Raw genomic sequence first — 25,478 nt, 5'->3', positions numbered from 1 at the left:
TGATCATTAATGCTGCGTAATCTTGTCTTTGTTAGGCATCATAATTCGTTTAACCATTTCTGTATTTTTGGACTTTAAGCATCTTTTGTTGTTGTTAGAAATAATATTGTAGTGAACATCCTTATTTAAGTCTTTGTGTACATTTTTGATTGTTTTTTCTTAAGATAAATGTCTAATCGAAAGAACAAAAAGTATTAACGTGCCGAGGCTTCCGATACAGATTACCATCATATTTCTTCAGGAAAAAAGTATCAATTTATATTGCAGTATCAGTGATGCCGATACTGAGCGTTATTCTTTAAATCTTACATATTTAGTGAGTGGAGGATTATGTCTTCATTTTTATCTAAAGCATTTATTAGTGAGATTGAGTTTTTTGCTTAATTAAACAATTATAAAAAATAAAATAGGGTACCCAGGTGGCTCAGTCAGTCGGGTGTCTGCCTTTGGGTCAGGTCATGATCTCAGGGTCCTGGGATCAAGCCCCGCATCAGTCTCCCTGCTCAGTGGAGAATCGGCTTCTCCCCCGCTCTGCCCCCCACCCCTCGTGTTTTTCTCTCTCTCTCTCACCAATAAATAAGTAAAGTCTTTTTTAAAAATCAAATTAAAAAAATAATCATATTCTGTGAACTGCCTGCCTGTTCATGACCTTTGCTTGTTTTTATATTGGTTGTTTTCTTTCTAATGTTGGCTTTAAAAGGCCCTTAATATATTGAGCATCATGATTTCTCTGTTTGCTGTGGTGCAGGTGTTTACCCATTTGCCATTTATTTTGACTTGTGGAAATTTAACACTGGAATGCCACATTTTAAGAGGTTTTTTTTGTGGAATAATCTCTTTACTCTATGGCTTGTTTCCTCACCTTTTATGAATGTTAATGCCTTCTCCCACTCCAAAAATCATATAAATATCTACCTTTGCTTTTTAAGAACATAAAACCTTTTAATCCCTAAGGTTTTTTTAGAGTAAGATGTGTGAGGCCGAGAAACATTGTTTTCTGAATAGTTAACCAGTTGCCCCAGCACCAATTGATTGAGAATGCTCCTTTTACTAACATAAAGTCCTCAAATCTGTCACTGAGAGTCTGTTCCTAACCATATAGGCCTATTATTAGGCACCATTAAAAATATTGTGGTATGTAGGGCACCTGGCTAGCCCAGTCAGTGGAGCATGTGACTCAACCTAAGGATTGTGAGTTGGGTATAGAGATTACTTAAAAATAAAATCTTAAAAAAATAATTATTACTGTGGTATGTATAATGTGTATTATTAGATACTATATCTTTCTCATCAATAATCGTTTTCAGTATTTTCTTATCTGTTTAAACTGCATTCTTTTGGATGAATTTTTTTTACCAGTTTTTTTAATTTAAAGAAAACCCTGCATCTGTGTAGGAAACTATCAAACTTACAAATTAAATCAGTGAAATTGAGTCTTTGGTACTGGCTCTTCCCTCCCCATCAGTACCTCTTTCCACTCAGCACAGTCTGTTTCTTCTTTTTAAGTCTTTCAATATAATTTTGTTGTTTTCCTCTCTAAATGTAGTATGTTGCTTAATGCTTATTTTCCTAGAATTTAAAATGTTTTGTTCTTTATAATAAAGATTTTTCTTCTTATACTTATTTCCTTGGTAGTCATGGCATATAGGGAAGGTATTAATTTTTATGAATTTACTTGATAAGTAGCTCACCTAATTGAGCAATCTTAACTCTCTTTAATAGTTTCTTAATGAACTGTTTTGGAATTTTGAGTTTTGAATCATTTGCAAGTGATTTGTTTCTTCATTTACTATGTATTTCTTTTTTTCTCCCATAAGAACAGTTTTAAGCAACTTAGTTGATCAGGGCATCCTTGTATTTTAATACTAAATATGATACTAGCTTTTGGTTGAAATAAATATTCTTTTATCTTTTTAAGAAGTAATCTTAATCCCTAGTTTACTAAGATTTTCTTTTTTTTTTTTTTTTTTTTTTTAATTTTTATTTATTTATGATAGTCACAGAGAGAGAGAGAGAGAGAGAGGCAGAGACACAGGCAGAGGGAGAAGCAGGCTCCATGCACCGGGAGCCCGACGTGGGATTCGATCCCGGGTCTCCAGGATCGCGCCCTGGGCCAAAGGCAGGCGCTAAACCACTGCGCCACCCAGGGATCCCTAAGATTTTCTTAAACACCAGGATTAAGTGTAGAATTTATCAACCACATTTTCTTTTTTTTTTTTTTTAATATTTTATTTATTCATGACAGAGAGAAAGGCAGAGACACAGGCAGAGGGAGAAGCAGGCTCCATGCAGGGAGTCTGATATGGGACTCGATCCTGGGACTCCAGGATCACACCCCAGGCCTAAGGTGGCGCTAAACCACTGAGCCATCGGGGCTGCCCTCTTCTTTTTTTTTTTTTATCAACCACATTTTCAACTGTGTATTGATGATCATAAAATTTTTACCCCTTTGACTATAAATGTTATTGTTGCATTATTTTAATACTTGTAAACTAAACAAAGATTAGGAGTAAGAGATGATATGTTTAAGAAATAACAGCCAGGGGTGCCCGAGTCCTCAGTCAGTTGAACGTCTGGCTCTTAATTTCAGCTTAGGTTGTGAGATCAAGCCCTGCATTAGGCACAGACTCAGCAGGGAGTCTGCTTGAGATGATCGCCCTCTCCCTCTGCCCCCACTTGTGCTTGCGTGCTTTCTCTCTCTCTCAAATAAATAATCTTAAAAAAAAAAAAAGGAAAAGAAAAGAAAGAATAACAGCCAACCCAGGGGCACCTGGCTGGCTCAATCAGTGGAGTATGTGACTCTTGATCTTGGGGTTGTGAATTCGAGCCCCACATTGGGTAGAAAGATGACTTTAAAATCTTTAAATAACAGCCAGTTCAGTTGAACTGGAATCTAAATAGGTAGGCAAATGGCATAAGACAGGATTTGAAAGTTATCTTAAGGCCACATTGTACAGATGGACAAATGTCAGGCTAAGGAGTCTGAATGAATACCTTATTGTTGCAAAACAGCTGAGGATTTTAGAGCCCAGAAGTAGGACGAGTAGAGCTCACCTTTGAATTTATAGAATGATATTACATGTGGGACAGATTTTGGACCATATCAGCCAGTTAAGAGATTACCAGTGTGTCCAGGTGAGAGGTCATATGAAATAGAAGGAGATACCTGTGCTTAGGGGTTGGTACTGGAGTGTAGCCCCAGGGTCATGTCTCACCTCCCTTCTGCAGGGTAGAGAATTTGCTCCTTCATTGGCTTAAGGCTTTCAAGACCGAGGGTTCAGGAGACTAGGAGTGCTTTGTTTTCTGTCCCCTACCCCATCCCACAGCCAGTGAGCTTCTCCGACCTCATGCTTTGCCCCAGCTTTTTCTGTGGGTACAAATATGTTTCTCAGAATAGGCTAGAAAATAATTGAAACACATTCATCACAAAATATAGTAAGGTTGAGTCCCTAGGACAAAAAGTCATTTTTAATTGCTTGTTTGATTGAAGTATTAAGGGGGGGAATGCCAGTAATGGGGGGAATGACTTGAAAACACGTCAAATTTATGGTGAGATTACAGATGATTTTTATTTCATCTTTCAAGCCCTTAGTAGTTTGCAAATGTTTTGAAATGAGTCAAAGTAATGTTATTTATTTTGAAAAAAAAAATGTCATTCTTCTAAATTCATTCTTCTGTGTTTTAACGGTACTTTCCCCTCTCAGGTTAATACTCAGAGCCTGCACAGTAATCTTACCTATTTTTCAGGTCACAGAGTACCTGTATGCTAACAAAATGGCTTTCCGGTACCCGGAACCTGAGGACAAGGCCAAATACATTAGAGAAAGAATATGGCGAAGTGAATACGATTCCCTGCTGCCGGATGTGTATGACTGGCCCGAGTCTGCGTTAAGCCCTCCCCTGATAACGGAATAGAAGCACGTCCACTGAAAAATACTTTCCAGGCTTCAGGGAACCCTTTTTTTTTTTTTCCCAAACAAAAAGAGATAATGTTCTCGAATTGATGGTTTTTTCCTGTGTACTCCCCTACTGCTTTGCTTGACTTTTTTTTTTTTTCATGATGTATTGGCCACGTTGTTAATCCCCACCAGAATCTGCAATCAAACAGCTGTATTGCTTTCATTCTGATTTATAGCTCACACCACATCAAAGAGATGTTACAAATGTATTTGTAAATGTCTTCATTTGTGATTCTGTTCATGCTTGCCAAAGTATTTGCTACTTACTGTTATTAGTAATAATCTTCTCTCCCCAGCTCTTTGAGGGCTACTAAAATAGAAATTTACTTCTGTGGATAGGAGTATAGAATTTTAAGCCAAATTTAAAAGTTCTTTTATTTCTGCCTCATTTTATTTTCATGCTCTGAAATTCCTTTCCAGTTGATAAATCTAAAGAAATGTGGAAAAATCTACCCTATTACTTATTTTCTGGACCTAAATTGAGGCTTAACTACAACACCATGAGAGAAAAATGGGAAGTACTGCTGGCTTTAGATAAATAAAGTGGTCATTATTTTCAACAGTGTATAAAAATCATAGTGTAACTTTTTTATTTAATAAAGATATTATCTTAAATTTAATTGCTTCAATTAATGCGATTTTATTGCCCAACTAGAAATTTAGGTTTGCTTATTATGAAAAGCACCTATTTTCATTTTCTTTATTTCTAGATGTTTCAAAGGAGGGGATATATAATGCATAAATTATAACTGACATCATGTGACTTTTAACAAATTAGTCATATTTTACATCCAAGTGAAGCATTTTTAACTGGAGAGGCTATACCCCCTATTCCAGTAGTGCTGCACTTTATTATTGAGATAATTTTCAAATGTCTGTATGATATATTCTTTGAATACCGTTAGTGACAGCTCTTTCCACCAAAGATGGATTTGCTTTTTTGAAGCCACCAAAATTAATTTAGAGCTAAGTGGGGATGAATAAGGTAGGTGTTCAGACCAGAAAATACCATTTTTAATCCCGGTAAAATGGCTAACAGTTGGCTAGTGAGGCCAGTTTTCTTATGTGGCTTGTGTGTGGGAGAGTTTTTTGTTTTTTTTTAAGATTTTATTTATTCAGAGAGAGAGATGCAGAGAGACACAGGCAGAGGGAGAAGCAGGCTCCATGCAGGGAGCCCGACGTGGGACTTGATCCTAGGTCTCCAGGATCATGCCCTGGGCTTGAAGGCAGAGCTAAACCGCCGAGCCACCCGGGCTGCCCATATGGGAGAGTTCTAAAGGAAAACCCAAAGCATTTGGAGAGTTAGTGATATTACTTTATATATGCCTACCATAGTTGCTTTGAAGGAACAAAAACTTATATTTTAAGCGCTCATTCTAGAAGATTAAGTGCAGAAAGTTATTCATAGCTACCTGTAGGGGTGCACATTACTTGTTATTTCTCTCCATAGTCCTTGATATATTAGATGCGATACTCTGTAGGGAAAAAGGGCATCATTTTTGTGTTTGTCCTTCTATGTGTAGGTAGAGACTGATTCATACTAATTTTAAATGTAATTCAACATTTTACAAATGTTTGAAATGGCACTGACATTTTGATGATTTTGAGAAAATCATTCTCAAAAATACTCTCTTGATTTTAGTTTAACATTACAAGTATAATAATTACAAATCCTGTTTTGCTTAGTGCTTATTGAAGGTAGGACCATATGCTGAATTCAAGTAATTTTACTAAGATGATTGCTTAGTAAATATGTCTAGTACAGTCTTTATGGAAATTTTATTTTGAGGAAAATAGGCCAACTGGCATATAGCCTACATATTTAAGTATGACAGAAATGATAGATATAAAACCAGTAATATACTGGTTGGTAAATAACACATGAGAATAGGTGGCCTTTAATAAATACACATTATATATATTCTAATATATGTTTATTGTCTATCACATATGTGTAAATATATCTTATTTCTCCAGATCAGTTTGTATTCACTAAAAGCCACCTATTCTCATGTGTTATTTACTAACCAGTGTTTTACCAACCAAGTAACAATTACTGGATGTAAGGTGAAGAAAAAAATGTAAGATACAGGCAGGAGCTGCCAGCACCAGCTAGCACCAGGGGCCTGGTGGCACTATGCCGTCAGACGGGAAGGAACAAGCATTCAGAGCTCTGGAAACTTTTACCAAGCAATAAGGTAATTATTTTTAAAAACAGCAATGGAGAGCCATTTTCAATCTTTTGAATAGAGAAGACCTTATGTAAGGTTAGTCTCAGAAATGACCTAGGAGAGCAAAGTGAGCACTCGTGTTCTGATCTGGCACCAGTAGCCATGGGGTGAAAGGGGGAAGGTTTACTGACTGTGATGGCAACCGTGTTAAAGATTTTGGTTACAATCATTTTTTTAAAAGATTTTGTTTATTCATGAGAGACAGGCAGAGACCCAGGCAGAAGGAGAAGCAGGCTCCATGCAGGGAGCCCCACGTGGGACTCGATCCCAGGCCTCCAGGATCACGCCCCGGGCGAAGGCAGTGCTAAACTGCTGAGCCATCTGGGCTGCCCTGTTAGAATCATTTGAAAGGATGGTTTCTTAACCAGGAAGATGCTTCAGAGTCACCCTGAAGCCTCTTTAAACTGCATATGCCTCCTCCTCCTGCCAGGCGGCCTGGACCGCGGGGGCGGAGCCGTGGCAGGTGTGGTCCCTGCAGGGCCCTGGGGGGATCTTAGGCACACCTGCCGTGCCTCCGGGTTGCTGCCTCCAGGGGACACGGGAGTACTCTGTGGAGCTCACAGGCTCCTCCTGGCGAGGCAGTGGGCCTGGGGTGGGCCCAATTGTCTGTTCTGACCCGGGGCGCCCAGGCCGCCGCTCCAGAGAAGACCCAGGTGCACGCTCCAGAGCACAAGTGTGGCGAGCAGGCTGCTCCGTGCTCATCCGGCGCATACCCCTATGAAGCCATACCTGAGATTCTGTTCTCGCATGGAATTGGCTCCGCCTATTTTTGTTATGTATAGTTTTTATGGAGAGTCGATAAGGACAAAAACATGGAACTTTTAAACAGATTTCTCTGAAAATACATAACTAGAATACTGCTCAGTTCTCTGTGCCCTTATTAAGTAAAACCTAGCAACCAGTTTTCATTTTTGAAAAGATTAGCCATCAAGTGAATAATTGTTTCTTCTCTATTGGTTGTCTTTTAATATGACTCACCCTATCCTTTTCTTTTTCTTTCTCTAAATTACCAGCTTCTGGAGAAATAAGATCCTACATTCTGCTTTGCAAAGGAGTTGCTAATGAATTAGGATCAAAGCATAATTATTAAGGGTGTGGAACGTTATTTACTGCTTTCAGATAACTGAGAAAGCCCAAAGGGGTGGTAGGCGAGTGGGAAAGCCTGGCCTTCATCCAAATGTTCTGTAGCTTTTTCCCCCAAGCCCACTCAGTATCCCTAAAAGAGGCTTCATACTCTTGAACAGTCCCAGGGTTCTGTTGGATTCACCAAAACTGAATCCGCTCTGCTGAGCATAACACTTAAGAACATCCATGTAAAAAAAAAAAAAAAAAAAAAAAGAACATCCATGTAAATCTTAAAGCTCTCTACTGGGATTCCACTTAAGGGACTCTCATAAACAATATAATAGCACCAATATCATATTTCCATTCAAAATAAGACCGCATGTTTTCAGGTGCAGACACATTACTGACTTTATAGAAAACAGATTCGTTACCTACTTTGATTCTCAATTGATGTGCGATTTGCACTTGGATGTGCATCTAAATGTTAAAATGAAATAAATCCTCTACAGCAAAGCTATAAATAACATTTAAAACTTAAAATATTCAAGATAATTTGTAGACAGTTTGCCCCTCATCTGAAATGAGGATGTTTTAATGTTAGCAGAGAGAAAGCTCAAGGCTTTGTTTCAAATTTTAATAAACTGGGCCTAATTAGGACATGATTCTTACTTATTGCATAATTATTGCCAGGAGTTTCTCAGGTGAATTAGTGATTAGATTTTAAAATAATTATTTTCCTTTCTTAGATAAGGAAAATTGTGTCTCTCAAAGAGAAAAGTAACATGATATGATATGTGATATGGAAATACGTTCATACTTTGTTCACATAAAATACACAAATTAAGTCAGATGACTTTTAGATGCTTTGTATATTTATGTAACAGGTTTTTACCAATAAACACTTTTTTGTATGGCTATTTAATCTTGCTTTTTCCAGACAAAAACCTAATTGCCACTTCTATCTTTGGGAAGTTATCCCTACATTCAGAACACTTTTTAAAATTTTATGACTAAGGGAAAATTTGTAGGTATTTCTTCCCCAGTTTTCAGTATGTCCTTTTATGTCCTAGAAAAATTATATTACCTTTCTTAATTCTAGGTGTATATTCTAGTAAATCACTGATTCCTACAGAGTCCTGAATCATCACTAACATACTAGCTATGTACAATTAGCAAACAATGCTAAAGGACATTTTATGGACAGCACCAGGCCTTGTTGTAAGCATCTAATATGCATGAGCATGCTTAATTCTCAGATGCCCTCCTGTCGCTGCACCTCTTTTACGGAGAAGGACACATGCACAGAGAGGTTAAGCACCTTGCCCAGGATCTCCGCGGGTAAGTAGCAGAGCCAGGGCCCTTACCTCAACCCCTCTCAAGGAAGAAGCGCCTCTGTGACGGGTGATTTTATCTGGATCTTAAATAAAGAATTATCATATCAGATGAAGTCTTCACCTACTCATAAGGTTAAGCTGAGGTCCTTTTAAATGTGTTTTAGCAGTTTATTTGATTTCTACTTGCCATTTAAGCTCAAATACAATATAAACTATTTTATTCGTTAGTCTTCAGCATTTTAAGTTGTGGATGCGAACATAAAAGATTTGGCTTTGAATTTGATAAATTACACCAAAGATTCTCAATAGCCAGTCACTAACATCTCTAGACTGGGTAATCCTTCCAGAACCACCAACTGCTATCACTTCTGTGCAAACCAGTTTCGATAATGCTTATATACTTTGTGCCTCTGCCATTGTCGATGTGAATTGTTAGATGGATTTCCTTATCTCGATACAGTGATATTTTGATACAATGATAGCTACTGTATTATATGCATACATACAACTTCTTCCATTAAAAAGTAAGAATAGTTGGGGTGCCTGGCTGGCTTGCTGATGCAACTCTTGATGTTGGGTTGTGAGTTCAAGTCCCACGTTGGATGTGGAACTTATTAAAAAAAGTGAGAATAGCTAAAAAGTAGAAATATAAAATATATGTGCAGAATAAAGAATTTCTGAGACCTATCTTAGCTATTTGACAAAATAGCATTTCTGCTTAATTTTTTATTATACTTTGCCTATTGACCTTTAAAATCAACTGAAATTGAGACCATATTTCTGCAATTCATATTGTGTTCCCTTTGATAATGTCCTAAGCATTAACTTTGAGGAAACCACACATTGCAAAAGTCACTGCTTAGCCTTTTTCACTTGTGCATTTAAGATAAAAGGGCATAAACAGACTTGTGGTCATTGTTTATGGGAACACCCACCTAAGGGGAGCGTCTTGTGTAGTTTCTGACACCAGATCAGCTTATCACAGATGGCTCTGGAATCCGCCTACATGCTCCATAATGATGTGATTGGCTTTTTCTCTTTTGTGATATATAAATTGTCACGAGATGTGGGTATTTTCCATGCATAAAAAGTTTGTTATGACCTTGTTTTTTAGAGGCTGCTATAGAGAGGGCACTTCTAAAACTTGGTATTATCTTGATCCTTGACGCCCCCTCCCGCCCCCCAACACCTGTCCCGTGGGAGTGCTCTGTGGTTAGACCGGGACTCACGAGTGGAGCATTACTCATGCTCATCATCTCTTCCTTTCCTTTTGCTCAGCTTCCTACTTGATTTCTGTTCTCATTTAGTTTAATCACAGCAGTATGAAGGACCAATTCCTCACCACTTCTCCCCTGCCAGACCCATTCCAAGCAGCCTCAGCAAAGCCTGCTTGTGGGTTTTGTAGAGGGAGGAGAGTGGTCTAGGAGCTAATCCCCCTGGATGCCTGCTGCGAGCCAGGCGCTTCTCCCAGGATCTGCTGGCTACTTACTGGTCTCACATTCACAGCCTTCTTCCTCTTTTTTTTTTTTTTTTTTTTTAAGATTTATTTATTTATTCATGATAGAGGCAGAGACACAGGAGGAGGGAGAAGCAGGCTCCATGCCGGGAGCCCGACGCGGGACTCGATCCCGGGACTCCAGGGTCGCGCCCTGGGCCAAAGGCAGGCGCCAAACCGCTGAGCCACCAGGGATCCCTCACAGCAGCCTTCTGAGCGGTGGGTTCTAGTATTTCCCACTTCGCAGAACCCGCGGTGCAGGGCCTGCAGGGCCTCGAAGTCCCGGAGCTCCCGCGGACGGCAGAGTCGGGGCTCGGGGGCTCGGGCAGCTCACGTGGGGGGCTGCTCAGAGCGCTCCCTCCACCCTCCACCCGCCCCGAGCGCGGCCACTCCGAGGCAGCCTTGGTGCTCCTGCCCTCGCGGGCGCCTGGGGTTTGACACCCGCCCCGGGTCACATCCGGGCACCCCGCACCTCTGCTTTCACTCGCGGCCTTACCTGCTTCACGGAAAAGGGGTCACAGGAGGGGCGTCTTGAGAGGGAGAGGCGCACTCCCTCCGCCTGATCCCCTCCAATTCCCCCCGCATCCAGGCAGTGGGGGCACTGTCCTTCCTGATGGTGAGGAGCGTCCCATTGGCCCTGGAGACCGTCCTCTCCATCCTTCAACCAACAGGGGCGGGGGATGGGAGGTGGGCGGGGCACGGGGGCACTGGGCGGGATGGGCACGGGGCAGGGGGTGGGGGGCATGCTCTATGTCGGCAAATCCAACTCCGATAAGAAAATTTACAAAAAACAAAAACACAAAACAGGAAGGGAGAAGCAGCAGCTCGGCAAGCGCTCGCGCGGCTGGGCCCCCAGCTCGGCCCTGCATCCTCGGGGATGGAAGGCACCTGTCAGAGCACCCGCAGCCCCGGGGCTCAGGGCCTCCCCAGCCTTCTCCCCCAGTCAAGGCCGCGGAGCTGCCCAGACTCGGCCTCCCCCAGCAGGTCCCGAGGGCTCTGTCTCCTGGACCCCCGGCTCCCTAGCCCCGGCCACAGTCGTGCTCACCACCTGCTGTCCCCGCCGCGGCCTCGCCACCTGCAGCCTGGTCCCAGCAGAGCGGCCAGGGCAGCCCTTTCAGACCTAAGATGTGGCCACTTCCTGCCCTGGTAAAAGCTGGAATGGCTGAGCCAGTCTTCGGGTGCCCCAGCGGCCCCCCGTGACCCCCCCCCCCCGCTGCCCCCTGTCTTGGGCACCAGATGGAGCCCCCCAGGGCCATTCCCAGCATCGGCCTGCGGCTCCGCCCCCACGTCACCTGGAAGGGGGCCCCTTTAAAGCCTGCGACCTCAGCTCCCCACACTCTCCTGTCTCCTCCACCCACCTTACCACCTGCCCACCACCTACAGGGCGCAGACTGGGCCTCCGTCCTCCGGAAGCCACAGCTGGGGGCAGGACCCTGCATCTCCCTGCTGGTGGCTGCCACGACCCGAGCCACGCACCCAGCAGAGGTTCGCCAACAGCGGCACCCTGAGGAGACACAGGCGAGACCCTGGCCGAGACCTGGGCCGCCCGGCCGCCACCAGTTCACATTTTCTATCAGTTCTGCAGGCTCCCTGATCTCCTTTCAATCTGCAACGTGAATCAGCTAAAATTGACTTCTATGCTTATGATCAAGAATTCCGATTGACATCGAATTAAGATATCAGCTGCTCCTAAGTATGTAAATAGCAGCCTGTCCAGTCAATACTCCAAGCAAACCAAGGGCTGGGTCATGTTTTTTGTTTATTTCCTACAGTCGCAAAATCTCTTTTTCACCCAGGTCAGTGCTCTAGTGCTATATAGATTTAAGCAGCGATTGATTTCAAATAATCGAATGATCAATAAAAAAGTTTTCGAATATAGTTTGAATGAGAAAAATAAAGTAATGGAATCTGCCATGTTATCACTCTGTTGGCTCTGAAACTTACCCACTGCTTTTACTAATTTGTGATTATAATGATTATCCTTTCCCCTTAATTCCAGGTTATTTATAATTGCAGGTGTAACGACAGGTGGGTTCGTTTACTGATCTGAGAAGACCGCTGTTCCATTACATCTAGGTTGCCTCCAAGCAGAGAATGGGAGAGAAAAGAGAAGCCAGCTTTCTCCTGCTGGCATAAGTTAGATTATTAGATGTGCTAGGTGTCACTTTGGAATGACTCACATTTGAATAACACTTTACAAGGCATTTCAACAAACACCATTTTGTCTTTATAACAAAAGTTTGTGGCAAGAAGAGCAATGATTATCCTCATTTCACCAGGGGAAAACAGAAGAAAGTTAAATAACCCGACCAAGGTCACCCAAATACAAAGGGGCAAAATTAAGACCCAAACTACCTTTTGACTCAAAAGTTAATATTGTTAAGCAATGTAAAGAGACAAATGACAAACTTAAAACATATTTGCATCTTACATCATAAAGAATTATTATCCCTGATATATGGAAAGCATCTAAAGATTCATAAAAAAAAAGACCATTACAATAAAAAAACTGGGCAAAGCGTATGCACAAAAAGTTTAAAGAAAAAAGAAGGCAAATGACCTTTAAACTTTTTTTATGACCTTTAAACTTATGAGCAGATACTCACATAGCTCGTTTATGAAAGATAACTGCAAGTTTAAACTCCTCTAAGATGGGCCCCTGGATATCTCAGTAGGTTAAGCATCTGCCTTTGGCTCAGGCCATGATCACAGGGTGCTGGGATCAAACCCTGAGTAAGGTTCCCAGCTCACGATGAGTCTGCTTGTCCCTTTCCCTCTGCCCCCTGTCCCCCACTCATTCTCAAATAAATAAAATCTTTAAAAAAATAAATAAATAAATTCCACTAAGATGTTAGATTGGCAAAAATCCCAAAGTTTGCCAACATTTTGGTGGTGAGTTCTGAGGAAAAAAGATATTCTGATAAGTTGCTAATGAAAGGCAGAATGACCCAACCCCCAGAGCAGTCCTTTTAGCTTTCTCTAGCAAAATTATACATGTTTATTGGTTGAATCATCAATCCTACTTGTAGGAATCTGTGCCAGAGATATACTCACAAACATTTTTTTAAAAAATGACTTCTGCAGAGGCTATTTGTTACGACACCATCAGAGCAAAAGACGTAAACAAGCCAGAGGACTGAGTGAATAAACTATGGTGTGATCAGCATCAGACAGCTGAAGAGGAAGGAGGAAGCACGCACGTGGACAGATGGCCCGTAACCACGGAGACGCGCCACTTCACAGGATCCTGTGGGTCTTGTCCTTCCTTTCACTAACGTGGGCTACCCCAGTGATGGAGCTGCAGGTGTGAAATCACCCCGTTGCCCTCCTTACTTCCGCTGAGAAGTCAGCCGTTAATCCCGCTCAGATTCCCTCATAATTAACTTATTTTCCTCTTCGGTTCAAGTTTTTCTCTTGCTTTCAGCATTTTTACTACAATGTGTCTGTGGGTTTCCTGTGATCATCCTGCTTGGAGTTTGTTGAGCCTCCCGGGTGTGAAGATTATTGCTTTTTCATTAAATCCGGGAAGCTTTTAGCTATTCTCTTTGAATGTTTTTTTCGGCTTCTTTTAAAGACCATGGTTCTTCTGTTACTCCTATTATATGCATGTTGGTGTGCTTAATGGTGGCACACATTTCTCTGAGATTCTACTCATTTTTCTTAATTTTTTTTGTCTCTGATATTTGGATTGCATAATTTTTGTCATATAACTTCCAAGTTGCTAATTCTTTCTTTTCTGTAAATTCAAATTTACTGTTGAACCCCTCTACTGAATTTTTCATTTCAGTTGTACTTTCAACTCCAGAATTTCCACTTGGGTTCTTTTTTTATTATCCTATCTCTATTCATATTTTAAATTTAATGTGACATTGTCATCATATCTTCCTTTGCTTCTTTAATCATGATTTCTTTTGGTTCTTTGACCATATATAAATGGCTACTCAAAAAGCTTTGTCTCACAACCCCAGCATCTTAGTTTACTCTCACAAGCAGTTTCTGTTGCCTCCTCTTTTTTTCTATTTTAGGGATCACAGTTTCATACTTATTTATATTTCTTAACTTTTCTTGTTGGAAACCATACATTTTAGATTATATATCATAGCAACTCCAGGTACTGCCCACCCACCACCTCTGAAACTTGTTACTCATTTGCTCTTTTATTTGTTTAGTGACTGTTGGATTATCGGACTCTATCCCCCCAACCCCATCTACTTACCGAGGTCACCCTCCGATATTTCCCCTTAGGAAACAGTCCCGGCACAGCTCTCTTTGTCTCTTTCCCTAATTATACTGCTCTACTAAGCTCCTCTGATTACCAGCTGATTGCTCTATTATTTTCAACAATGTCCAGGGCATAAATTGCTCCACAGAATAAAGCAATCAAATTTGAGTTCCTGTGTAGGGAAAGTTTCTCAGGTCCTTGTTTGAATTTTTCTTCACCTCTGGTAAGCTCCTTCCATTTGCCTTGTGCCCATCGCCCCTTCTTAGGAAAACAATATGCTGACAGTTTAGCCTATAGATGTCCAACGATCCCACCAATCTCCTCCCAATTCCCTTTCACCATCATCTATCTCCATTCCTTTTGGAGCGTCCTTAAGCTTAAGGTCTCCACCGTCTACTGCAAGTGAACCCAACATGTTGGAAGAGATTAAAAGGTCCAGTTTAGATCTGCTTCTCCCTCTGGGCGAAATCTCTGAGCCACGGCTGTGGAGCTGGAGACGGTGGCATGCTACTCATTTAGTGACACCACAAATTTAGGAGCTGGGCACTTGAGTGGGGCAGAGACCTCAGGTCTTCTTGGCTGGTCTTCCCTACATGGAACCACCACTTTATGAGCCAGGGTGAGAGCAACCGGGGACCTAGTATTCTCGCTAGGCCAAACCTAAACTAAAGCCTCCATCTCGCCTCTTAGCAACGGTTGGCTCGAATTTAGCCTCACCAACTCGTAGCTGGGGGCAGCATGAGGAATACTGATGTGTTAGCCCTTCCTAGAAGACAGCTCTCTGACTCTGAGCTGGGAAGAGAGGGAGACCTGTGTTATCGGCTTTACCAGTCGACAGTTCAATCTCGCAGATCTGAGAGGTAAAGGGAGGAAGCAGGTCTCGGTTCAAATTCTATAAACTCTCATTGTTCCTACTGAATTTTGGTAGTTTTTTATTAAGTGTTTCTCCATTTACTAAATTTCCTTAGGACCAGACCATTCCCAGAGGCTTTAAATGATTGTTTTTATTATTTTAACCAGTTTATCTGGGGTTTGGGCCCATAGAGCACTTCATGCTGTCATACTGCAAGTCTCTCTAAAACTAATTTTAATAAAGTGCCACCTATGCAGGGAAGGAAGTAATTCTTTTCTGAATATAATTTTGACTTTGGAACCCATGTAAACAATTTGCATAATTTAAAACACATTTTAAAAAGCAATACCTAAAAATGGAAAATAAATAGAAGAAACTGTTTACCAGGTTGGTGGCATAGCAACATGGAAAAAATAATTCTTAAGTAACCTAAAAAATAATTTTTTGACTGTACATACCCAGTGTGATATATCCAATGGTTTGCTGGAGTCTCTTTACTGGAGCTAAATCAAACTGTTAATATCGTTAGGAACCAAGATTTAGTGTATAAGTGACATCAGCATAAAATTAAAGAAATTAAGTAAAAACTGTATAATCTTACTTTAGAATTGAAAAAATCAGTATGAATTCACAATTTCAGTTAAAATATATATATTTATTTGCCCTGTCCACTAAAAAGACTTAGAACAAGCTTCTACATCTAATTCCCATGTGATAAGAACTGTAAGGGATAGAAAAACATGTTAAATGATACCATGGAGATGCAATCAGTCCAGTCCAGAATTTGGGAAATTCTGGAGGCCAAGTGACCCAATTTCTTCCACCAATAAGTGACAAGAGAAAACGAGAGGGAAAAGAAACCATTAAAGTTTAAAAGAGGGGCACCTGGGAGATTCAGTTGGTTGAGCATCTGACTGCTGGTTTTAGATCAGGTCATGATCTCAGGGTCCTGAGATGGAGCCACCATTGGGCTCTGCACTCACTGCATAGTCTTCTTGAGACTTGTTTCTCCCCCACCCCCCACTCTCTCTTTCTCTAAAATAAATAATAAATAAATAAACAAACAAATAAATAAAAACTTAAAAGAAATTTTAGAAACTTATATCAAATGCAATGTAAACCTTTCCTGAATACTGATTGAAACAAACCACCTACACATGAGACTCTTTGGGAATAATCAGGCAAATCTGAACATTGAACAGTTATTAGGTGATATTCGTAAGTAATTGGATGTCTTAACAAATCATCAGGTGAGACGATAGCATTGTAGTTAAGCTTTTCAAAAGGTTTTTAATGTTTTTATTGTATTTTTAAATTTTCTGACTTGAACAATTGAGCCTCAAAGTTATGAGATGATCAGGAAAATTTAAACAATGAATGAATATTGGATAATGAGGAATTATTGTCTTTTTTATGATATTATTAGGGTTGTATTCTAAACATAGAATTCTAAGTATTCTAAAAAATACTTATCCTGGGGCACCTGGGTGGCTCAGTCAGTTAAGAATCTGACTTCAGCTCAGGTCATGATCTCAGGGTCCCAGATGGAGCCCCAGGCTGACTCCCCGCGCCACAGAGTGTCTTGTCCTGTACCTTCTCCCTCTGTTCCTCCCCCCATTCCTGCTCTGTCTCCCTTTCAAATAAATAAATAAAATCTTTAAAACAAAAACCTGTGGCACCTGGGTGGCTCAGCTGGTTGAGGGGCTACCTTGGGCTCAGGTCGCGATCCCGGGTCCTGGGCGCCCCACGTCGGGCTCCCTGCTCGGCGGGGAGGCTGCTTCCCCTCTCCCTCTGCTGCTCCCCCTGCTTGTGCTCTCTCCCTCTCTCTCTCTGTCAGATAAATAAAATCTTAAGAAGAAAACACAAAAACTTACCTTGGGATACCCGGGGGGCTCAGTAGGTCACGCGATAGCTGCTGATCTCAGGGCCTAAGTTCAGGCCCCACACTGGGCTCTACGGTGGGCACGGAGCCTCCTTAAATACAAATAAACAAAAGTATGTGTCTACTGTATTTATATAGTCGGATGGGCTGCCCACCGTCATCGCACGTGGAGACCTCCCCGGGGAAGGGTCGTTAAGCGCTCGCGGAACGGTTTATGGGTGAAAGGATGCTGGGCCTGGAAAGGGGCGGGAGGGGAGGGGGAGGCGGACGGGAGCGGAGGGGTTTGCTGGGCTGAGCCAGGGCGGGCCAGGGTCGCGGGCCGGAGGCTCCCTTGGGCCGTGTCCCCCCCACCCCCCCACGTGTGCCGAGGCTCCCGGACGGCGCAGTCTCAGAAAACAAACGAGACGTGCCCCGTGACGCCAGCGCTGTGTCCGCCTCGGAGAAGGGCCGAGGGAAGCCCCGACGGCCGGGGGGGGGGGGGACCCGGGGGGGCTCGGACACGGGATCCGCAACGCCGGGCCCAGCTCCTGCCTGAGGAAAGGCTTCGGGCCGCACCGCCGACTCCGCCGGGGCCCACGGGCGCAGCAGCCGCAGCAGCAGGGCAGGTGCAGCCTCGTCGCCCCCGCCCCGCCCGGCCCGGTCGCCGAGATGCTGACCCGCCGCCCCCGCCTCCAGCGCGTCCGCCCAGCCGCGTCCTGCCGCCCGGGAGCTCGGATCCGAGGCGGCTTGCAGCGTGTAGACGGCAGCACCGCGCACAGCCCGTGTAGACGGCACCACCCTATGCAGCCCGTGTAGACGGCAGCACCGCGCACAGCCCGTGTAGACGGCACCACCCTGTGCAGCCCGTGTAGACGGCACAGCGCAGGCGGCAGCTCGGCCGTCCGGGGAGAAGGCGCCCGCGAGGCCGCACAGCGCTGCCCGGCACAGTCGCCCACGGGGCGGAGGGGGCGGAGGGGGCGGCCCGAGGCTCGCGGGCTCCGGGCTGCAGATCCGCGGACCCGGGGACCGAGATCCACCCGGCGACGAGCACACCCCGTGGGCGCCCTGGGCCTCGCGCGTGGCCGCCACCTGCTGACCGGGGAACCGCGCGGGCGGCGGCAGCGGGCGGGCCCGGGGGTGGGGCGGAGGGGGCGGCACCAGGAGGGCGCCCGCGCCCAGCCCACGCCCACGCGCGCGGCCCCGCACCACCGAGAAGACCTCCGGCGCGTCCTAGAGTGGCCGCTCGCCGGCACCCCCCGCGGCGCACTTCCGTCGGCGGCTCGGGCTCCGCACCACCGAGAGGATCTCCAGGGCGTCCTAGAGCGGCCGCCACCGGCACCTCCGGCGGCACGCTTCCGGCCATGCCGAGCCTTCGCCTGGGGCCCGGCACCACCGAGAGGACCTCCGGCGCGCCCTAGAGCGGCCGCTCGCCGTCACCGGCCGCGGCGCACTTCCGCCCACGCCGAGCCCTCGCAGGGGGCCCGGTACCACCGAGAGGGCCTCCGGCGCGCCCTAGAGCGGCCGCTCGCCGGCACCTCCCGCGGCGCACTTCCGCCCGCGCCGCCGGGTGGACGGCTGGGCCTGGCCGCGGGCCTCGGGAGCGGGTGAGTGGGCGCGAGGGACAGCGCGCGGCCGCGGTGCGGGGGGCGCCGCCGGGGAGGCCGCCAGCCGCGGGGGCCCGGCGCAGCCCCGAGGGGAGCCCGCGGCGCGGGGGGCCCGCGTGTCCGCGTCCGCGTCCGTGTCCGTGTCCGCGGCGGCCCCCGCCCCCGCTGCTGCCTGCGGGCCACGGCCTCGCCGCGGGTCCCGGGGCGGGCGAGCTTCTTGTGTCTGAAATCTTTCGTAGTAGCTTTTTGCTTGAACACGGACTGCTTGGCTCGCGAGTCCAGGCCGGCCTGATCCCTCCTCTGTGGCCCCCCCGGCCCTTCCCTGAGTGATTCTCCGGCCCGGCTGCGCGGCAGCATCCCAGGGGATGAACGTGTCTTTCTTTTTCTTAGATACTAAAGCACGTTCCTGCGGAGTTTCCCCCCGGTTGTCCCGGGATGGAGCCCCGGTACTGCCGCGGGTTCACGGCTCCCTGGTGAGCCTCCAGGCGGCTGAGGCGCCCGGGCTGCCGCCGCCCGCCCTGTCCTGGTTTGCGAGGGTGGCAAAGGGCCGGTACTGTTCCTCCTCCGTGTGTCAGCTTCTGAAGTGTCGTGACTTCCCCCATTCCGTCACGCTCGCCTCTGTGGCAAGCCGCAACCTGACAGCAAGGCCTCGGCAGGTCAAACCGCCCAGTACCGGGGAAGGCTGCTCTTGGAGGCCGAAAGCATCCCCTAAGACCTGTGCGCGGGGTGAGGGGCCAGGACGGCCGACGGGTCCCCCCCCAAACGGAGAAAGAGGAGCTGAAGTGGTACTTGGACGGTGTGTTCAGAAAGGAAAAAAAAAAAAAAAAAGTATGTTCAGGCTTACAACACGTTTTTTTAAAAAATAACCAATATTGAGTAAATATAAAGTACATTGAGAATAAAGACATCAAATGCTGTTCATCACAAGCAAAACTAATAAAAAAAAAAAAACTTAAAAGAGGGACACCTGGGCGGCTCAGTGCTCGAGCACCTGCCTCTGGCCCAGGGCGTGACCCTGGAGACCCAGGATCGAGTCCCGCATCAGGCTCCCTGCGTGGAGCCTGCTTCTCCCTCTGCCTGTGTCTTTGCTTCTCATGAATAAATACATAAAATCTTTTTAAAAAATTTAAAAGAAAATTTAATAGCCACTCCCCACCATCACCATTTTAAGCGCCCCTGAGATGACCATTATTAACAGCGAGGCGTCTGTCCTTCCACCCAGGCTCTCTCTGTCTTGCGTGAATGCACAGGTTTGGGGCATCGTAACAATGAGGTCGTGCAACAGCCACCTGTAACTTCTCTTTGCCAGCTCTCCAGGACAAGAGTTACAGACCTGACTTAACTGCAGGATAAGTAGTTCGTGGTGTGAATCCGTAATAAGATACTTAGTCATTTCCCTATCGGAATGAATATGTTAGGATTGCTTCCAAATGTTAGCCGCCTTAAAGGCACCACCAGAAACGTCATTATACATAGGTGAGTGCTGTGCCTCCACCACTAGTAACGTGAGAATACCCGCTTCCCCCTGTGCTTCACCTCTTCATCCTTCCCTCCTTCTCCCCAAACCACTGTCAACTTTTGGTCTATGTACCAGTTTGACCTTTCTCAGAATATCGTATAGTTGGGATTCAGCGACAGTTTTTAATTGACTGGATTTGGCAGTTTTTAAGTTTGTCTTTGTGTGTGCGAGCAGTCCTACAAGGTTTGGTGACTTGTGGTTTTTAACTCAGGAAGTTATTAAAAGTCCTACTTGGTATTTCTACAGAAAACCGTTAGAGAACAAGAATCCAGCCTCTTGTGAATAATGAAAATGTCAGTAGCAGTGTATTTCACAGCGTATTTTTGGGGTTTTCAAGCAGCGATGTGTAATAATCCGTGGGTAATCTTTTCATTGCAGGGTGGAAGATGTCTATGGATGTGACGTTTCTGGGTACGGGTGCAGCATACCCGTCCCCAACCCGGGGTGCCTCTGCGCTGGTCCTTCGGTGTGAGGGCGAGTGCTGGCTCTTTGACTGTGGGGAGGGGACTCAGACACAGCTTATGAAGAGCCAACTTAAAGCAGGTTAGTGTGTATTCAGCTATCTCATTAAGACTATTTCATATTCATTTTCTTGGCTTGCCTTGGGCCTGTTGCTCAGAAACAGCACTGACACTTGCATCCCACCCTAGTGCTAGAGCCCTGGGAAGATTCGGAAGGCCCTCAGGCGTCCGGCTATACCCACTGAACTTTATTTACTTTTTGTTTCTCCTGTAAATGTTGAGAGCAAGGATTTATGTAAGCATAGGGGGTGGAGGCTGGAGGGGGATACCTGAGGTATATTACGTGGGTACTGCACAAGCACAGGAGCAGTGAACATACTTAACCTCCACCAGGAGATAGTTGTAAGTATCACAAGAGGATACAAAGAACAATAGGCATTCAGAAGAGTGAGATGTTCTTTTTTATTTGGGGCTGTCAGGGTAGTCCTCTCAAAGAAGGTGACCCATGAGTTGTTGAAAGAGGAGGAGGGATTCACTGGGCTGGGGGAAGATGGGCATGCCAGCCAGGGGGAATGGCACGAGCAGAGGTCTAGCACCAGGGAGGTCAAGGAGTATGGTGGTGCAAAGCCCTGGCCGAGGCAGGCCAGCCTGGGATGCGGTCCCAGCTGCGTGTCGGATTGTGGCCTTAGCGGATCAACAAACTCAAGCTTTTATCTTCCTCCTCTTGAAAATAAAGATAAAAGCTCAACTAATAAGGGACATTGTAAGAATTATATATAGCAATCCCTTCTCTGTATGGTTGTCTCTTATCAGTTAAATCTTAGTTCAAGGGCCATCTCCTCAGAGGTTTTCCCTGAACCTCTGGGGTTAGGTAATTCCTTGTTCATCCCAGATGTTCTACTGCCTTGTGCTAGTTTTACTGACTTTTTAGCATCAGCATGTAAAATTGGTATTTAAGTAGTTGTTTCTGCGTTCACTGTGTATTTCCCGGTATGAAGAAGTAAGGTCAAGGATCACGTGTATACCTAGTAGGTGCTTCATAAATATCCGTTCCATTGATTCATGAATAAAATGCTCAACGTGTGGTGCTTCTCACTTACTAGGTCTTGATTAATAGTAGTTATTGAGATTAATGGTAGTTATTGAAATTATTCCTGTGATTCATCACAGTATGTGACATTGATGACGAAAAGTCCTAGCATCCAAGGATCTCGTGGTCTAGTGGTGGAAACCGACCTGTAGACAGACATAGGGTAATGGGATAAAGACAACAGTGGAGCTGTTTTCTTCTTCTTTTGTTCTTGTTTTCTAAGTACTTGTGGAGCACAGAGGAGGGGGACATTAAGTGTGTGTTGAGAGAAAACATCCCAGAGACGGAGACAGTATAGCTAGGATCTAAGAGACGATTAGAAGTTTCTCTGGGGAGGAAAGTAGAGATGGACTTTCAAGGAACAGGTGAGGCAGTGAGCAAGAAGGAATAGAGTTTCCAGGAGAGAAGTGACATGTTGAGTGAATGTTGAACCATCCAGAGCATTGAGCGGTTGGCCAGGATAGAAGAGAGAGAAAAATGCTGAAAAAGTTAGGGCAGACTATGAAGTCCTCTGTGGTCTGCTGACATATTTGGGCCTTCTTCTTCTACTGGCAATAAGGAACCATTCAATGTTTTTAAGGAGGGAAATGATACAGTCTGGTTTATATATTAGGACTATTTTTCTATGGCAAATATATTGGAAGAGACCAGTTTTGTTTTTGTTCTTGTTTTTTTTTTTAAGATTTATTCATTTGAGAGAAAGAGTGTGTGATTGGGGGGGCGGGGGGGGCAGGGGGAAAGAGTCTCCAGCAGATTATCTGCTGAGCTTGGAGCCTCAAGAGACTTTTTTTTTTTTTTTAAGATTGTATTTATTTATTTGAGATAGATGGAGAGTCCAAGGGAGGTGCAGAAGGAGAAGGAAAAGGAGGTGTAGGCCTCCATCCCATGACCCTGAGATCAGGACCTGAGCCTAAGGCAGACACTTAAGTGACTGAGCCACCTTGGTGCCCCAGGAGAGACCAGTTTTAAGGCAGTTGCATTCATGTGAGAGAAGAGAGAGAAGATGAAGATGAAGCAGGAAGTAGGGATAAGGATGAAGATGAGAGACTTGATTTAAGAAACATGAAACTAGCAGGGGTGGTGACTCATTGACTGTCTAGGATGTGAAGAAGTGAAGGATTCCTATAAGTTACAGGGGTGATGGTGCCCCAAACCTAAGTAGGGCATCAAGAACAGAGCTGTTGGAGGAAGGAACTAATGTCTATCAGGTGGGACTCATGGCCTTGAGGTATGCACTGTTCAACCTAAGACCCTGAGGCGAGGACAGCTACTATGCTTTATTTCCCTTGGGTCATACAGGGTTCCTTTCATGGGATCTCTCAGGGACAAACAGGCTTGATTGAAGTCTATGATATTTCACATTTTATAAAGTAGGGATTGAGGAACAGTTTACAGAAACAAGAAACTGTTACATGTGGGTACCAGATTTCAGTGTGGGGTAAATCTTTACTTTTTATCTTAACACCTGTATCAGTTATCAATTCTGCATAACAGATTATAAATTTAGTGTCTTTTTTTTTAAAGAATATCTTATATATTTTTTAAGAGTTACCTATCTTTTTGAGAGAGAGAGAGCACACAGAGAGAGAGGGAGAAGCAGACTCCCCGCTAAGCAGAGAGCCTGATGTGGGACTCTATCCCTGGACCCTTGGCACTATGACTTGAGCTGAAAGCAGATGCTCAACCGACTGAGCCCCACAGGCCCCCCTACATTTAGTGTCTTATTTGCATTTATTATCTCATAGTTTCTGTGGGTTGGGGAGTTGGGCCTCAGTTGGCCGGGTTCTCTACTTCAGGGTCTCTCTCACTGGGTTGCAGTCGGTGTGTGGCCAGGGCTGAGATCTCATAAGATGCTCAACTGGGGAAGAATCTGCTTCAGAGCTCACTCAGGTTGTTGGCAGAATCTTTACAGCTGTAGGACCAAGACTGCCGCAGATCCTAGCAGCCTCCTCTGGTTCCAATGATGCGGATTTCTGCTTCATAGCAACTTGATTCCATACTGTCAGGGAGGAGCTCAAGAGCAAGTCTGCTAGCCAGTTGGAGTCTTATAATATAGTGTGATTGCACTGCATCCCTGTGCCATATATTACTGGTTAGAAACAAGTCACAAGTCCTACCCACACTCAAGAAAAAGGAATTGTAGAGAGAGATGAGCATCAAGAGGCAGGGCCGTGTGTACCATCTCGTGTCTATTTGCTACAATACCTTTCTCTAATGTCTTATATTTTATAGCTATTTTATATATAAGTAAACATTTTACAAAGCTAAGCCTCACCAAAAATAAATAAAATAAAGCCTGAGGGAACTTTTAGTTTACTAAATTCTTATTGGCTAAAAAAATTCCTGGTCACAGAGAGGAGGGTAAGGTGGTAATCACAGAACGTTATCTATAATCTTTAGCATTTCAAAAGCTCCAGTCTCAAACTGGCATGGGGTGCCCTCAGTTCATCTGCCTTACTCTCAACCCAACACAGACTTATCATTGTTTGATTCATGAAAACGCTTTCAGCTTGTACTCCTCCTGGGGTGATAATGTTTTATGAGTTTCATAAGGAAGTACTTTTTATTTATCTAAACACACTTCTTTTAAGCTTCCTTGGTCCTAATGGGCAAGCATCTGATTAACAAATATAGGTTTGTCAGGTCTATTCCTTTCATAATTTTTTTTTAAAGATTTTATTTATTTTTTCATGAGAGACACAGAGAGAGAGAGAGAGGCAGAGACAGGCAGAGGGAGAAGCAGGCTCCATGCAGGGATCCGATGCGGGACTCGATCCCAGGACCCTGGGGTCACGCCCTGGGCGGAAGGCAGGTGCTAAACTGCCGAGCCACCTGGGCTGCCCTCTTTTCTTAAAGAGTGACCTTAAGCCTTCCTTTTTCTTAAAGGATGATTAAAATGATGATTTTTAAAATGATGATTAAAAATGTCACAGAAAAAAATATTACAGAAATGTAATGAAGAAATGATCATAAAAAGTGTACATGCAAGGCACCTGGCTGGCTCACTCCAAGGAGCATGTGACCCTTGATCTTGGGGTCATGAGTTCCAGCCCCACATCGGGTGTAGAGGTTACTTAAATAAATAAATAAGAACTTTAAAAAAGGAGTATATAGCCTCATTGTAAAAATTCAAGTAAAGCAGGAAAATAAAATAAGAGAAGTCTGAATTCTCCTTATAGGTAAAATTACCTTATTGGTAAATTTTTTGTAGATGTAGGTATGTTAATGGCATAGTTGTATTTGTGTGTATGTGTGTGTACAATTTTGCATAAATGGTGTCATGTTGGGTGTAACTTGCTTTTTCCACCGGAACAATTATATTGCAGACATTTTCCTGTGGCAGTAAATATAACTGCGTCCTCGCTAGGGGTAGTATTCCACTTTGCTCTGGGTGACATGTCCCCTGTAACTTTCTTGTTCTCAAGTAAAAGGGAATTCATGTACTCCTCTTTCTTCACTTGATAGTGTCCCCTGACTTTGATCATTGTGGTTACCATTCCTTCTCCCTGCAAAATCAAGTTTCTTGAAAAATGAAATGTTTTCCCTGAAACTGTGATAAGTGTAGGAGACAATTTTTGACTTCCTTAATTGGTCTCACTTGCTTTGGGCTCACAGATTGTTTTAGTGTTGGCCTCGCTGTGCACCAGGTAGGGACAGGAACAGAACATCTTACTTGGCAGTTGGGAGGTTAACGTGAGGTCAGGTAACCATCGAAGTTCTCTGCAGAGGCCTCAGGTCATACTTACGGGTGCCTTGGCAGCCCAGAGGGCAGGAAGGGGAGGGG

The 25,478-nt window shown here is 44.6% G+C and overlaps 3 protein-coding genes across 19 annotated transcripts in view; 2 read left to right on the top strand and 1 right to left on the bottom strand.

The window, feature by feature from the left end:
* The window catches only part of ME2 (malic enzyme 2), a 48,915-nt gene extending 44,336 nt beyond the window's left edge, over positions 1 to 4,579 (top strand). For all 6 annotated transcript variants that reach the window (XM_072822961.1, XM_072823002.1, XM_072822992.1 and 3 more), the window contains one exon: positions 3,748 to 4,579. In XM_072822961.1, the coding sequence (XP_072679062.1) occupies positions 3,748 to 3,915 (168 nt within the window). In that variant the 3' untranslated portion in view covers positions 3,916 to 4,579. The remainder of the gene's footprint in view (positions 1 to 3,747) is intronic.
* Positions 1 to 18,383, bottom strand: part of LOC140603625 (uncharacterized) — a 37,828-nt gene extending 19,445 nt beyond the window's left edge. Inside the window, exons 1-3 of the mRNA XM_072774077.1 lie at positions 18,288 to 18,383; positions 17,034 to 18,250; positions 15,618 to 15,672 (exon numbers count right to left, since the gene is read on the bottom strand). Coding sequence (XP_072630178.1) covers positions 17,234 to 18,250; positions 18,288 to 18,383 — 1,113 coding nt within the window. The 3' untranslated portion in view covers positions 15,618 to 15,672; positions 17,034 to 17,233. The remainder of the gene's footprint in view (positions 1 to 15,617; positions 15,673 to 17,033; positions 18,251 to 18,287) is intronic.
* An 89-nt stretch (positions 18,384 to 18,472) lies between these two features.
* ELAC1 (elaC ribonuclease Z 1) overlaps positions 18,473 to 25,478 on the top strand; it is a 40,077-nt gene continuing 33,071 nt past the window's right edge. For 6 of the 12 annotated variants that reach the window (XM_072823090.1, XM_072823059.1, XM_072823116.1 and 3 more), the window contains exons 1-2: positions 18,757 to 20,100; positions 20,522 to 20,686. In XM_072823090.1, the coding sequence (XP_072679191.1) occupies positions 20,055 to 20,100; positions 20,522 to 20,686 (211 nt within the window). In that variant the 5' untranslated portion in view covers positions 18,757 to 20,054. Of the gene's footprint in view, positions 18,625 to 18,756; positions 20,101 to 20,521; positions 20,687 to 25,478 lie in introns of those variants that run through there. The other 6 variants (XM_072823067.1, XM_072823104.1, XM_072823075.1 and 3 more) reach the window with 6 other exon arrangements.

This window comes from Canis lupus, chromosome 1 (assembly GCF_048164855.1).
Source record: "Canis lupus baileyi chromosome 1, mCanLup2.hap1, whole genome shotgun sequence".
NCBI classification, from domain to species: Eukaryota; Metazoa; Chordata; class Mammalia; order Carnivora; family Canidae; genus Canis; species Canis lupus.
Note: the sequence above shows the minus strand (reverse complement) of the source record. Positions and strands in the feature narration are given on the sequence as shown.